This window comes from Vombatus ursinus, unplaced genomic scaffold, assembly GCF_900497805.2.
Source record: "Vombatus ursinus unplaced genomic scaffold, bare-nosed wombat genome assembly UNPS02014945.1, whole genome shotgun sequence".
In the NCBI taxonomy this organism is placed as follows: Eukaryota; Metazoa; Chordata; class Mammalia; order Diprotodontia; family Vombatidae; genus Vombatus; species Vombatus ursinus.
The window spans coordinates 28,368,529-28,383,122 of NW_020954723.1; the positions used below are offsets into that span (position 1 = coordinate 28,368,529).

At 35.9% G+C, this 14,594-nt stretch overlaps 1 protein-coding gene across 5 annotated transcripts in view; it reads right to left on the minus strand.

Moving 5' to 3' along the window:
* PCNX1 (pecanex 1) overlaps window positions 1-14,594 on the minus strand; it is a 238,611-nt gene that overhangs the window by 56,097 nt on the left and 167,920 nt on the right. For all 5 annotated transcript variants that reach the window (XM_027844619.1, XM_027844618.1, XM_027844617.1 and 2 more), the window contains 5 exons: window positions 12,931-13,023; window positions 10,040-10,190; window positions 5,831-5,972; window positions 4,357-4,534; window positions 2,075-2,183 (listed from right to left, as the gene is read on the minus strand). In XM_027844619.1, coding sequence (XP_027700420.1) covers window positions 2,075-2,183; window positions 4,357-4,534; window positions 5,831-5,972; window positions 10,040-10,190; window positions 12,931-13,023 — 673 coding nt within the window. The remainder of the gene's footprint in view (window positions 1-2,074; window positions 2,184-4,356; window positions 4,535-5,830; window positions 5,973-10,039; window positions 10,191-12,930; window positions 13,024-14,594) is intronic.

The window sequence follows — 14,594 nt, forward strand, 5'->3', positions numbered from 1 at the left end:
ACACACACACACACACACACACACACACACACACACACACACACACACACACGATAAATTGGAGATAATGTGCACAAGAAAGAGATTAACACTAATGGGGATTGGGAAAAGCTTCTTGCAGAAGGTGTGACTTAACTGAAACTGGAAGGAAGCCAAGAAAGCTCAGAGGTAGAGATGAGGAAGGGCAGAGTTTCAGGCATGAAAGACAGATAGGGAAAAGGCCCAGAGTCAAAAGATACAGTGTCATCCATGCCAGTCATCATGCCAGTGTCACTGGATGGCAGATTATATGGAGGTGGGAGCTGGGGCTGGAGGAGGGGTTGTGTAAGAGGACTGGAAAGATAGGAAAGGGTGAGGTTATGGAGGGATCTAAAAGCAAAACAGGATATTATATTTGATTCTGGAGTTAACAGGTAGCTGCTAGAGCTGACTGAATAGGAGGGTGATATAGTTAGAATTGCCCCTTAGGAAGACCCATTTAACAACTGAGTGTAGGACAGACTGAAGTGTGGCAGGGAAAGCCACCAGCAGACTATTGAAATAGTCCAGGTAGGAGATGATAAAGAGTCTATACCAGGGAAACGGCAGTATCAGAGGAGAGAAGGGTACAAAAGACGTTAACAAAGATAAAATCAAAAAGTTTTAGCAACAGATTGGGAGTTGACGATGGCACATAAATTGGAAACCTGGGAGACTAAAAGGATGCTGGTACCTCTGATGGTAATAAGGAAGTTACAAAGAAAAGAGGGTTTGAGGGAAAGAGAAGGAGTTTAGTTTTAGTCGGGTTCAGTTAAAAATGTCTATAAAAAATCCAGTCTGAGATGTCCAATAGGTAGGTAGAGATGTGAGACCAGAGATCAGGAGAGAGCATAGGGCTGGACAAGCAAGTCTGAAAGTTATCAACATAGGGATAAGAATCTATTCCATGGGAGCTGATTAGATTACCAAGTGAAATGGTATAGAAGAGAAAAGGGCCCAGGAAAAAGCCTTAGGGGACACTGATGGTTAACAAGTGTGACCCAGACGAAGATCCAGCAAAGGAAACTTAGAAGGAATGGGCAGAAAGGTAATAGAAGGGCATTACCATGAAAACCTAGATAGAAGAAAGTATCAATAAAAGGGTGATCAACAGTGTCAAAAGACACAGAAGGGTCAAGAAGGATGAGGACTGAGAAAAAGCTACTGGATTTGCAAGTTAAAGAGACTATTGGCAACTCTGAAGACAGCACTTTCAGTTGAATGATCAAGACAGAAGCCAGATTAAAGAGAGTTAAGAAGAGAGTGAGGGAAAGGAAATAGAAGAAGCACAGATCCTAAACAGTCTCCTCAAGGAGTTAAGTCAGAATATAGCATGACAGCTAGCAAGGATGGATCAAGTGAGGGTTTTTTGAAGATGGAGGAGAAATGGGCATGTTTATAGGCAGTAGAAAGGTAGTCACTAGACAGGGAGAAATCGAAGATAATGAGAGTGGGGATCATATAGAAGGCAATATGCTGGAGAAGATGATGAAAAGGAATCTCTTGTGAACGTAGAGGGGTTTGCTTTGGCAATGTGAAACAGTGATGAAGGCAGAGAAAGTGGCAAAAGGATTAAGAGAGAAAGGGGAGCTTTCTAGTAAATGGTCCCATTTTTTTTAGTGAAGTATGAGGCAAGTTTACTCCCCAGAGTACTTCTCTTTGCTCCTTATATTCTCCACTACTTCTTTCTATAGGCTGGCTGCCCCCTTTCCATGGAATGGACTCCATCTTCACCTCCACTTCAAGGCATTCCTTACTTCCTTCAATATTTAACTAAAACACCACCTTTATCTTGAGCTCTTCAAATGGCTAACGTTTTTCCAGCCTAACAACCCTATAATTAACCACCATGAATTAGTTTTGTATTTATCCTACATATACTTATTTACTCTGTATATATCGATAAATGTACCAGATGTCTCCCCCAACAGAATGTAAGCACTTCAGTGCTTGATAATTAGTTGGTTGCTTTAGTCCATAATGAACAATATACAACATGCCTTTCCTACAAAAAAAAAGTAAATGTATTCTTGCAAAGTTTTAAACAGAAGGATACGAGGCACAGCAAAAGGCTGGGCAAAAGCATGAAAAGCAGAGCCCCATGTAATCTGCCATGGTGCAATATAAGTATACACAAACCGCAACTTATATAGAAGTTCCCAAAGCTGCAAGAAAAGAACAGAAAAGAAAAATTAGTAAGAAAATCTTATCATCAAAATTATTTATAATTTAAGAAACTAAAGGAGACTATTGTATCTTTTCTTAACAAGAAAATGGCAGATCTTTTGATATCTGAGTCAGCAGTTAGAAATTTTATGTCTCCTAAGACTGCAGTATATTTTAAAGAATAAGGATCATTATCCATGACCTGTTTCATGTTGAGTTTGACTTTGGTTTACTTTGATGGCTTTTAGTGGCACTGCAGTTAGGTGCCAAGGGGAAAGGGGGAGGGGGTGGAACCTTGTGGAAGAAGCAAAGTGCACAAATACTTTAGGTATCAGGTGATTCCTTTAAAATAACTAACTTAACTGGGTATTTTTGTCAGAATGATAAAAAATACATTAATAGTAAATATTTTCATTAGCTCTTCAACTACAAACATATATTCTACCACAATTCATACACCACAATCCTGGAGTCAGGAAGACTAGAGTTCAAATTCAGTCTCAGAAATTTCCTAGCTATGTGATCCTGGGCAAGTCACTTAATCTGCCTCAACTTCCTCAACTGTAAAATGGAGATAATAATAGCACTTACCTCTCATAGTTGTTGTGAGGACCAAATGAGATGATAATTGTAAAGCACTTACCACAGTGCCTGGCACGTAGTCTAAGTGCTATTTAAATGTCAGTAATTATTATCAACATTATCATATTCATAGAATCATTCTACCTAGCGACTATAGGTTGGGAAGATGAGCTTCCTCAACCAAAAAAGGCATGATACTAGAACTGTGGATTTTTTTGTTTAAATGACCGTCCCCCTGCAACTTTATTTTCTTACAGATTAGCAAGATAAGGTCTAACTTTAATCTAAAGGTTTAAAGCTTTACAGCAATCACATGTTCCTTCTGTTGATTCTCAATATCTTAAAAACACTTCTCTGTTCCACTGTTCATTTCTATTCTGATCATTTCCCTGTTCATCAGGAAAGGAAATAAAAGGATACTCAAGCACAGTAGTTGATGTGGTAAAATCTCACATTGTGCAAATACCCCAGAGGTAAGACACTGATGATCATAATAATGAAACTGATAACCTTTCATAAAAGCAGTGGTCAGATTAAATAGAGGCAGCATGGTATAATCGATACAGAGCTATCTTCAAAGGCAAGAAAGACCTGAGAATTTATGTTTCCTCTCTGACAGATAATGGCTGTGCGACCCTCAGTAAGTTACTTAACTTCTCAGTGCTCTGGGCAGATTCATAAGATATAAGTTGCAGACAAAGGGCCAATCTACACTGGCAGTGGAAGTTTCTCACCTAGCATTTCTCATTGGAATGAAATCACAGGCCCCATCTTTATCCCTATTTCTCTAGTTAAAAACTTTTAAGAAGAGAAATGTTGAACTCCTTCTATAGTTTTATTGCTAACACTGCCCTCAACATCAAACAACTGAAAAGAAAAATAACAACTGGATTACAATAACTTTCTAACTATTCTCTCCGCATCCAGGATCTTCCTACTATTAAAATTCATTCTACATACTGTGACTGATCTTCCCACAATATAACTTTCATCGTCTCACTTACCTTCTTAAGAATCTAAGACTCCCACTTCTATCTGGTTTTCAAGGCCTTCTGTAATCAAGACTCTACTTATCTAATCTTAATTACAACTCTTCTCCAATCCATAATGATGTGTTCCAACAAGACTGACTTCCTCCCTTCTCCCCACATGACACTACACTCATTTCTGCCTATATACTTTTGCTTATTATTTCTGCTTGCCCTTCCCTACCCCCAAAGCAACTTGGACGATCCAACCATCTTTTCTCTCTGTGCGTGAATACCACCTACTCTTCAGGGCCTAGCTCAAGTTCTGCCTCTTTCAGGAAGCCTTTCTGAATTACTCCAGAACAGACTATTTCTTTCTTCTCTACAATTCTGTTGCATTTATTAGTAAACATCACAGTTTAGCACTTAGATAAGAACATCACCTCCCTAGCAGGGACTATGCCTTACATTTCTCTTCTACCTTCAATACTGAGAAAACAAATTTGCTGCTGGGGAAGTAGGGTCAAGCCAAATTTTGGCATAATGATCCCAAAGTATTCTATTGTTATTGTTCAGGCCAGAGTTTCTAAAGCTGAAGACAAAACTTTCGATGCTGAGTTACCTTGTTGAAGAATATGGACATGAAGAAGAGATCTAATAGCATTGTCTCTGACAAAGCCTCATAGTCAAATTTGAAAAAGAGCACAGTGAAGATGACGGTGACATACTGACAAGTTGGGCTGCTGAAAGAAGAACGTAGCAACTTCAAACCAGCAATGGTGATCATTAAAGCACCTAACCTATAATAGGATAAAAGCAAAATTCATCAGCTACTGACTGTGACAAATCTGATAAATGCAAACTAATTACCACTCTTAAAAGGTTGAATTTACTTGGCTTTTACTTTCTGGATGAAATGCAAATGATTTTCTATTGGTTAACTCAAATAACATTCTTGGGTTTTACATGTTACGAAACTTCCTAGTCCAATTAAGTCAAATCCTAAAGGAGCCTAACTACTAAAAAATTTTTTAAAACATGCAGCATTTTTCATTTACTCAATCAACAAACTCCCATTAAGTGTCTACTATGTGCTAGGCACTGTTGGGCCCTGTTTTAGGAACAGCAACAAAAAAAGGACACTATTTCTGTCTGCAAGGAAGTTGTACTCTACTTGAGAGCAGGGAAGGAAAACATCTTGTACACACCTAAGTACAATACAAGACAGTTTGATGAGGGAAAAGGAAAGATACAAGTACTGTACTTTAAGAAAACCTATGGGGAAGACAATTATTTTCAGCTTGGAGAATTAGGGAACAAGGGGCACCTCAACAAAACCTGAAGGAAGAGAATTCTGAAAGGCAGACTTGGAGAAAGAGTGGATTTCAGGCACAGGAAATGGCCTTCATGGATCCACAGAGATGGAAGACGGAATGCTAAGTTCAAGGAACAACTTATGGTCCCATTTGACTGGAATGTAGACTAGATGAAGAGTAGCACTGCCTCATTATAAAATCACACTAGGAAGGACAGGGAAATCAGACTCTGGAACTAGAATTCCAGAGTTTAATATAAAGGCAATAGTTTTTGGGCAGCAGAATGACATGGACAGACTTGTACCTTAGAAAGATCATTCTGTCAACTGCAATGGGTTAGAGAAGGAAGAGATAAGAACAAAGAAACTAGTTATGAGGCAAATAGTCTGGGCTAGAGGTGCTAAGGGCCTGAACTGGGCTAGTGGCAGTATGAGTGGAAAAAAAGAGGAGATGGGGGAGGGGAATCCATATATTTTTTTAAAAGAGAAAAAATGCTTTAAGAATAGTAACCAACAACAGTGGCTGGTCATTTGGAACATCAATTTTTAAAATAGGTTATAGTGCTACAGGGAGAACAGTAAGGGTATCTGGATCAAGAAGTGAAAAGCAGAATGAAAAAAAAAAGGAAAGAAACAAAGCCATTTTTAAAAACTTCTCAGCTATGATGGTGTCTAGCACATAATAGGAAATCAATAAATATTTGTTTATCGGTTACCTCACAATTTTGCTTAGAACAGATCTTGGTAGGGCAGTCTAGTATTAAAAGACTTTTATACTTACTCAGTATCCAGTTTCTTAGGACTAGCAATAGTCTTTGCACTGCTACTGAGCTCATTAAGAACGATCAATGGGTAGATAACATTCTTCTCCACAAAAATAAGCCATACATGAAGTTTCTCAAACCACATAACATGGGCTGCATCTAACAGGGTAACAAAAAACACACATACTATGTGTCATCTTGGAATTATAGATAGCTTGGTCACTGGATAAGAAAGGGAAATCTTGTAATATTCAAATAGCAATTATAGGTTAATGCAAGCAAAATATGTACAAAATTCAGTATTTCATACCCGATCCATTACCAACTTTTAAGTGATCTATGAAATCAACAACTTGCACCTATAAGATTATAGTATTAAGGGTTATAGCCCACTTTCTTCATTAAAATTTTATTTCTGTAACTTATCCTAAGGCAGAAGGTAAACCTAGGGTTTTGAAGGCTACATGTAGCACAACCTAAGCCTTTGCAGGATTTACTTGGAAAGATTTCAGAGAATGTGCCCAGGGACAGACAGATATGCTTATTTAGCACCAGCCTATTTAAGCTAGCAAAGGTGTACCAATGTATATATCACACACATTTATTTTGAAGAAGATGCAAAATTGTACCAAAAGAACAACAAGTGAACAAATAATTTTAAGGCCCAGAAAGATCAATATGTTTGATCACCTGGTGAAGAACTAGTTTTAGCTATAGATTAAGGCATAGAGAGGTTGTGATCTGCTTTATGGAGGGAATACTAGTACAGCTTAAATCACAGATCTAACAGAAGCAATTAGTTCAAGTCAATTACAAATCAGATGTACAGTTCTAAGACTTTTGTAAATTTCATTCACTAAGCCCCTAAAGATCTAAAAAGTCATAAACTTTTTGCTGCTATGACTAATATTCATAAATAAATCACTTAAACTTTCACAAAGATATTTTTTTACCAAAAAGAAAATGACAAACATTTGCTTCCTAATGCTGTACCCAGACATATGTAAGCAGACATGCATGTGTAAGTGGAAAAGACACCTTAGAGCCTGAAGAAGTGCTCTGAAAATAGTGTAGGATTCCATATGTCGTCAAAAAACTCTATTCATAATACAACTTTTTTTCAAATATCTCAAACATTTGTTTCATTGAAGAAAATTCCCAAGGTCAAACGAGTTTTAATCTGACGTGCCTGAATTACTGAAAACAATGTCATCATGTTTTAATAAGCTACTGGATGTGTGAAATATTTTCATGCTCTTGTTTAATTCAATAGCATTTTTCTAAATAATACAAATTTTGACTAGACCATTTTTTGACAAGTCAACAAAATAAATACATTTAGTGTGATACAATATCACAGTCAGGAAAATGCCCACTAAAAATTAAGTACTGTAAGGCGTTGTCAATATAATGCTGCTATTAAGATGTCTAATTACAAATAAACTAAAAAAGTATATATTTTATATAATTTGCTAAGTGAGAAGTTTTCAGAAGACAACAAATGTTCAAAAAAAATCTTTAGAGTCGAAAATTATATGATTAACAATAGTTTGGTTTTTTTTTGTTAAACACATTTCCATACTAGTCATGTTGTGAAAAAAGAATCAGAACAAAAGGGAAAAACCAGGAGAAAGGGAAAAAAAGAGATAGAGAGAAAATAGTATATTTCACTCTGCATTCAGACTCCATAGTTCTTTTTCTGGATGTGGCAACATTTTCCATCATGAATCTTTTGGAATTGTTTTAGATCAATTGCTGAGAAGAGCTAAGCTTATCAAAGTTGGTCATCGTACAATGTTGTTGCTATTGTGTACAATATTCTCCTGGTTCTGCTCATTTCACTCAGTATCAATTCATGTAAGTCTTTCCAGGTTTTTCTGAAACCCATCTGCTCATCATTTCTTATGGAAAAATAGTATTTCATTACATTCACATACCACAACTTGTTCAGCTATTCTCCAATTGATGGGCATCCCCTCAATTTCCAAATCTTGGTCACCACAAAAAGAGCTGCTATAAATATTTTTGTACATGTGGGTCCTTTTCCCGTTTTTATGATCTCTTTGGGATACAGACCTAGTATTAGTAGTGCTGGATCAAAAAGTTTGCACAGTTTTATGGCACTTTAGGCATAGTTCCAAACTGCTGTCCAGAATCTTTGGATCAGTTCACAATACCACCAACAATGCTTTAGTGTTCCAATTTTTCTACATTTTCTCCAACTTACGTCATTTTCTTTTTTTATCATGTTAACCAATCTGATAGGTGTGATGTGGTACCTCAGTTGTTTTAATTTGCATTTCTCTAATCAATAGTGATTTAGTGCATTTTTTCATGTGACTATAGACAGCTTTAATTTCTTCATCCAAAAACTGATAAGATCTTCTGACCATTTATCAATTAGGGAATGACTTGTATTCTTCCATGTTTGACTCAGCTCTCTATATATTTTAGAAATGAGGCTTTTATCAGAGATAATGGCTGCAAAAATTGTTTCCTAGCTTTCTGCTTCCCTTCTAATCTTGGTTGCATTGGCTTTATTTGTGCAAAAACGTTTTAAATTAATGTAATCAAAATTATCCATTTTGCATTTCATAATGTTCTCTATCTCTTGTTTGGTCATAAATTCTTCCCTGCTCCATAGATCTGACTGATGAACTACTCCCTGTTTTCCTAATTTGCTTATAGTTTCACCCTTTATATCTAAATCATGTGTCCATTTTGACCTTATCATGGTATATGGTGTAAGGTGTTGGTCTATGCCTAGTTTCTGCCATACTATTTTCCAGTTTACCCAGCAGTTTTTGTCAAATATTGAGTTCTTATCCCATAAGCTGGGTCTTTGGGTTTATCAAACAGTAGATTACTAGAGTCATTGACTACTATGTCCTGTGTACCTAACCTATTCCACTGATCCTGTGTACCTAACCTATTCCACTCTATTTCTTAGCCAGTACCAAGTAGTTTTGATGATTGCTGCTTCATTATATAGCTCTAAATCTGGTATGGCTAGGTCACCTTCCCTTGCATTTCTTTTCATTAATTCCCTTGATATTCTGGACCTTTTGTTTTTCCAGACGAATTTTGTTATTATTTTTTCTAGCTCTATAAAATAATTTTTGGTAGTTTGATTGGTATGGCACTGAATAAGTAAATTAATTTAGGTAGAATGGTCATTTTTATTATATTAGCTTGGCCTACCCATGAGCAACAAATATTTTTCCAATTATTTAGATCTGACTTTATTTGTGTGAAAAGTGTTTTGTAATTGTGTTCATACAGCTCCTGGCTTCATCTTGGCAGATAGACTCCCAAATATTTTACATTGTCTGCAGTTATTTTAAATGGAATTTCTCTTTCTATCTCTTGCTGCTGGATTTTGTTAGTAATACATAGAAATGCTGATAATTTATGTGGGTTTAACAATAATCTTAATTTAGTTTGTATACTGAAAATCTGAACCCCAGCTCTGACAATTATAAGGTGTATAAGCCTGAGCCATTATTTTACTTCTCAAAACTTTACTCTCCTTACCTATAAAACAAAAAGAATAATGCTTCTCCATGTTTCAGGGGGTTGTTTTAGGAATAAAAAAGTGATAATGTATGAGAAACATTTTGAAAACTAAACAACTATGTAAATATATGCTATTATTATTAATATTATAAGTAAAAGTTTTCTCAATAAAAATTGCTCACCTTTTGAACATAAAATGTATAATAGACATGCACGCTATTATTTGCATGTGATGACGATGATGATGGTTGATGATGGTGATCTATCTTCTGTAGGATATTTGCTTTTGAGTTATTTTTCTAGATATGGTGATGGGTGTGCACCATATTAGATATCAAAGTGAGTATTATGAAATGGTGGGACAGTGTTACCTATCGAAGAGAGTTGATTCTCTGGACAAAGCTAGTCAACATGAAAAGGTACTAAATATGGTGTGATGGTCCTATTAACATAATCAACTTAGTTAATAAGCCAAGACTACTAAATCTTTGAAAATATAAGGGCCCTCCTGAACAGAATTTGCAATGTCTGATTCCTGAAAAGATAATGAGTTTTCAAACAATGAGTAATTTGCTCTCCAGAAAAGTTTGCTGACTATAGAATTACACCAAAGGAAATCAGGTAGATGGTAAAACGATTTTCACATCTAACTGTAAAGCTGGATGGCATTTTTTCCAATTAAAAATGAATGCATTAATAATTTTACTTACTTCGAACTTCAAATTGGTAATATTCCTTGGTTTTCAGCAGTGGGTGAGAGAAACAGTGCCAAGGTAGCTGCTTCCGGACCTGAGGCAGCATGTAATGTGTTAAAAAGCCTACTGAGCCCACCAAGGTATAGAGAACATACTTCAGAGCAGGCTAAAGAAAAAGTAAAGTTAAAGAAAATCAAATAAATAAATAGTCTTGAGACAAAGACTAAACTCACAATTAACTTGTCATTTCTTTGAATTTGATTTCCCATGTAAACATGAAGATACAAATATAGGCTAGTAATAACAGACTGTTATTAGTTCAATTCTAGCCTCCACAATCAGAAAACATTTCTATTTTCTTTTTTAAGCTTAAATCATTTATGGAAGTAAAAGGTAACCAATATACCATGAATGTTTACAATCAATATGGCTTCCTTTGGGGTAAAAAAGTGTCTCAAAATATTACTGATATGGCTAGGAGAGAAAACTGTGGGTAAATGTTGCTGTTCTATCAGTATCCTCTGTGACTTTCAGAGCCATTTATGAAATTACTTTGGCTCTCAAGGTTGTTGTCAGCTAGCGACAGAGAGATGATACTTTTAAATAAGCAGACAAAACAGACATGTCCTACTGCATGCTGCTAGAGGAAATAACACAATCCTACTGACAGGGTCCACTAAAAATTTGTATTTTCTAACTCAACTGGGTTCTCAAAGCACTATAATCCTTTTATTCTTAAAGTGAACCTCTGCTGCAGTCTCCTACAGGAGCTGTTCCAATCATTCTCTTCTCTCCTCAAGCCTCTTTCTCTGTTGTTTTCTCAGCAGAGGACCTCACTTCTTACTTTACTGAGAAAAGAGAGGACAGACATTTCGTCTTTTATACCGTATTTTTAAACTTCTCATAACTTCTCATTACATTCTCTCCTCTTTGGCCACTCACACTAATGAAGATGTGGCCCTTCTGTTTGCCAAGGCCCTCTTTTTAACTTGCGTGTGTGTTTGATCCCATCCATTTCTGTCTCTGCTAGAAGCTTGTACTTTTGTTGATTTCCTCTCTATATCACTTTCAATTTCTCAACATGCAACAGTTCCTTCCGGGCCACTCACAAACATGTCCAAACTTTTGCCACTCTTAAAAAAAAACCTCACTTCATTCTCCCTCAAGTCATTGCTCTGTATCTCTTTTCCTCTTCCTGACAAACTCCTAGGAAAAGTTGTCTATCTCACTGCCCTCATCTCTTCATCCTCATTCACTTCTCAAACTCTTGTAATCTGAATCCCAAGTTCACACCCCACTGAAATAGGTCTCTAAGGTTATTAACAGTCTCTTAAATGCTAAATCTAATGTGAACTTTTCTTAAGTAATTTACACTGGCAACAAGTCTCCCTTCTTAGGCACTCTTCTTCCCTATTTTATTGTAACTGTTCTCTCTTCTGGTTTTCCTCCTGTATGTCTGATTGGCTCCTTCTAGGTTTCTTTTACTGGATTCTCATGCATATCCCGCATCCAAACCCTGGTATCCCCTGAGGTTCTATCCTAGGCTTCTTTTCTTATCTATATGGCTTTCCCTGGACGACATTATCAGATCCCATGGATGCAATTTTCACCTCTATGGGATGTATCCCAGAATTAGATACCTAACCTTGGTGTCGCTCTTGAACACTATTTATCCATGGAATATCTCAAACTAAATGTTCCAATGGCATCTGAAATCCAAAACATCCAAAATGGAATTAATCTTTTTTCCTAAATTAAAATCCCTCCACCTACGCCCCAAAGTTCTTTATTATTATTGAAAGCACTACTATCCTTTTAATCTAGTGACAATTCCTCAGCTCTTCTCTCCCTTTCACTCCCCAAACCACTCTGGTGTCAATTCTTGCTGATTCAGATTTCACAACATTTTTTGCATCTATTACCTTTAACCATTCACAAGGTTGTAACACTAGTTCAGGATCCCATTATAAATCACATAGAATAACTGAAACAGACTAATTGGTCTCCCTGCACCTAGTCTCTTACAGTTCAAATCCACCCTCCATACAGCTGCCAAAATAATAATCCTAAAGTACAAGTCTGACCACATTACCCTCCTGCTCCTCTACCTTCTGTGGCTCCCCACTATTACCAAGATAAGATGCAAATTCCTTTGGCATTTAAAAAACCTTCACAATATGATTCCAGATTACCACATTTTTTTTCACATTATTCCTTTTTATATACTCCCAATTCCAATCAAACTCACCTGCTTGCTCTTCCCCCAACCTGGCATTCTATCTCCTATATCTGTGTCTTTGCACAGGCTGTCCCTCTCCCATGCCTAGAATATACTGTTTCCTCATCTCCACCTAAGATAGGATCCCTGTCTTTCTTCAAGGCTCATCTTGTACCACACACCACAGGAAGCAATACCTAAAAGCACCCAATTCAGTGCTCTCTCCCTCCTCAAGTAATCATGTATTTCTTACTTATCTATCTATACCTCTTCAATTAAAGAAAAATTCCACGAGGGTTTGTTTTATCTTTGTATCCCTTGTACCTTGCATACAGTAGATGCTTAATAATTGCTTATTAGATTAGATTAGGGATGAAGAAGAGTTTTCTTTTATCTGCTGAACTGCAGAGCACGTTACTAATTCATACAGACATGTTTAGAAATAGGTTTGTGATAACGTATGCATGTATATTTTATATACATACACATACACACATGTTACATTCAGATGAAATGAAATCAAATGTCAGTCTACACATTCAGACTAAAAATTGGATATGTACACAACATCCTCTTTAAGTAACTACTGTACTATAACAAGGAAACATTACAAATCAAATCAGAAATGAATCAACAATAAGAAGCTAAAAAGGGTTTTTTGTTTCAAAAGAAAGATTAATATACTTACCTGTAAAACTGTGAACACTGTGCTTACATGAATTGCAAAATACAGCACACCAATCACTATGCAAACTATGAGATCAGATTGTAACCGTTCACTCTATAGAATAAAATAGAAACATCAAAATTAATTAATTTGATTTTTTAAAAATGCTTGCTTTCCTACATAGTCTCAATTAACACCATGAAATTAAGGAATTTTTCCATGGCTACTTTTCACTATTCTAATTTCTTCTTCATTCACAATAATCATAACAAATAAACCTTGTCCATCAACCTTTTTAGTTTTAGTTTAGTTTTTAAAATATAGATGAAAAAAAATGGGTAAGTTAATGACTTATTGAATTTTTCATGTTTACTAATGGACCTAACAAATAAATGAAAACTTTTTGAAACAGGGATTCTTTCCACTAGATCAATACTCTATTTCTCCACAGGAAAAAAAAAAAGAGAGTGCTGCATAAGCTTGGTATTTACTTCTAAAATGCCATTACATAGCAAAGGAAAAATAATGAGGCGAGTCCATAAGCAGGCACTGAACAATTCCTTTCCACTTTATAGGCTGAACTCGTATATACTCTTTGGATAGTTACTATTCTAACTGTGCAAAAATCCTACAAAGTGTGAGGAGAAAGGTTAGGGGACAAAAAGAGAAGGCAATTAGGCTACAGAACTCAATAACTAAAAACATGTAAAGTATACATATAAAAAAGAAATAATATATACTGCAAGAAGGATCAGGCAACCTACATATAAGGTATTATTTTTATTATTATACAGATGATAACCAAAGAAATATGACAGAGACATGGAGCTAACTATGGTGACAGAAAATCCCCAGAATTCAGATGTGTGTAGAGTGGGAAGCTTTTGTATATTGATTCTCTTGCCATGAATTCAATAGTATTACTTGCATTTACTACTATTTGAAATTAGTAATTATGAAAAAGACCCACACTCTTACTACATTCTCACCTAAAAATAAATGTTTAAATTATAATTCCTGAAGCTGTTTCAACAATCTGTTTCTTGGACTGAAATTCAATTCAGCAAGCATCTATCAGAACACTCCATTTAAGGCAGCTAATTTCACTGACCAACCAAAGAAGATCATCCTTTCTCCCCTCAAACAAATTCTCATGTGTGGAGGATATATGTATAGATCCCTAGACATATTAAAGAATATTTGTAGAATTTTATAGGTATCTATTAGGGTTACACCTGTGGAGCTCTGAATGAGGGAACTACTTCAAGCCTTTAGCAATGTAGTAAAAAAAAGAGCTTTGTAGCTTCACCAAAACTATGGGAATTACATGAATGCCTTAGTTTTAAAAAAGTACTGGTATTTTCTTTACTAGCCTTCTGAAAACACTAGGGATTTTACTCTACCTATACTTTCCACATTGGAAGGTACTTAGATGGTATGGGATAAAGGTAGATCTGAAGTCTGATTTTATGATGCAAACAATTCTTATCTCTACCCTGTTCTTTCTGTGTTGATAACACTAATGCTTGTATTTTCCTCACTTCATTTCTAAATGAACCTGCTCTCTCCAAAGTTAGTAATGATTTCTTAATTGCCAAATCTGATGGTCGGTTCTTAATACTCATCCTTCTTAACCTTCTGCCATCATCTGATACTGCTGACTACACTCTCCACTTTGATACTCT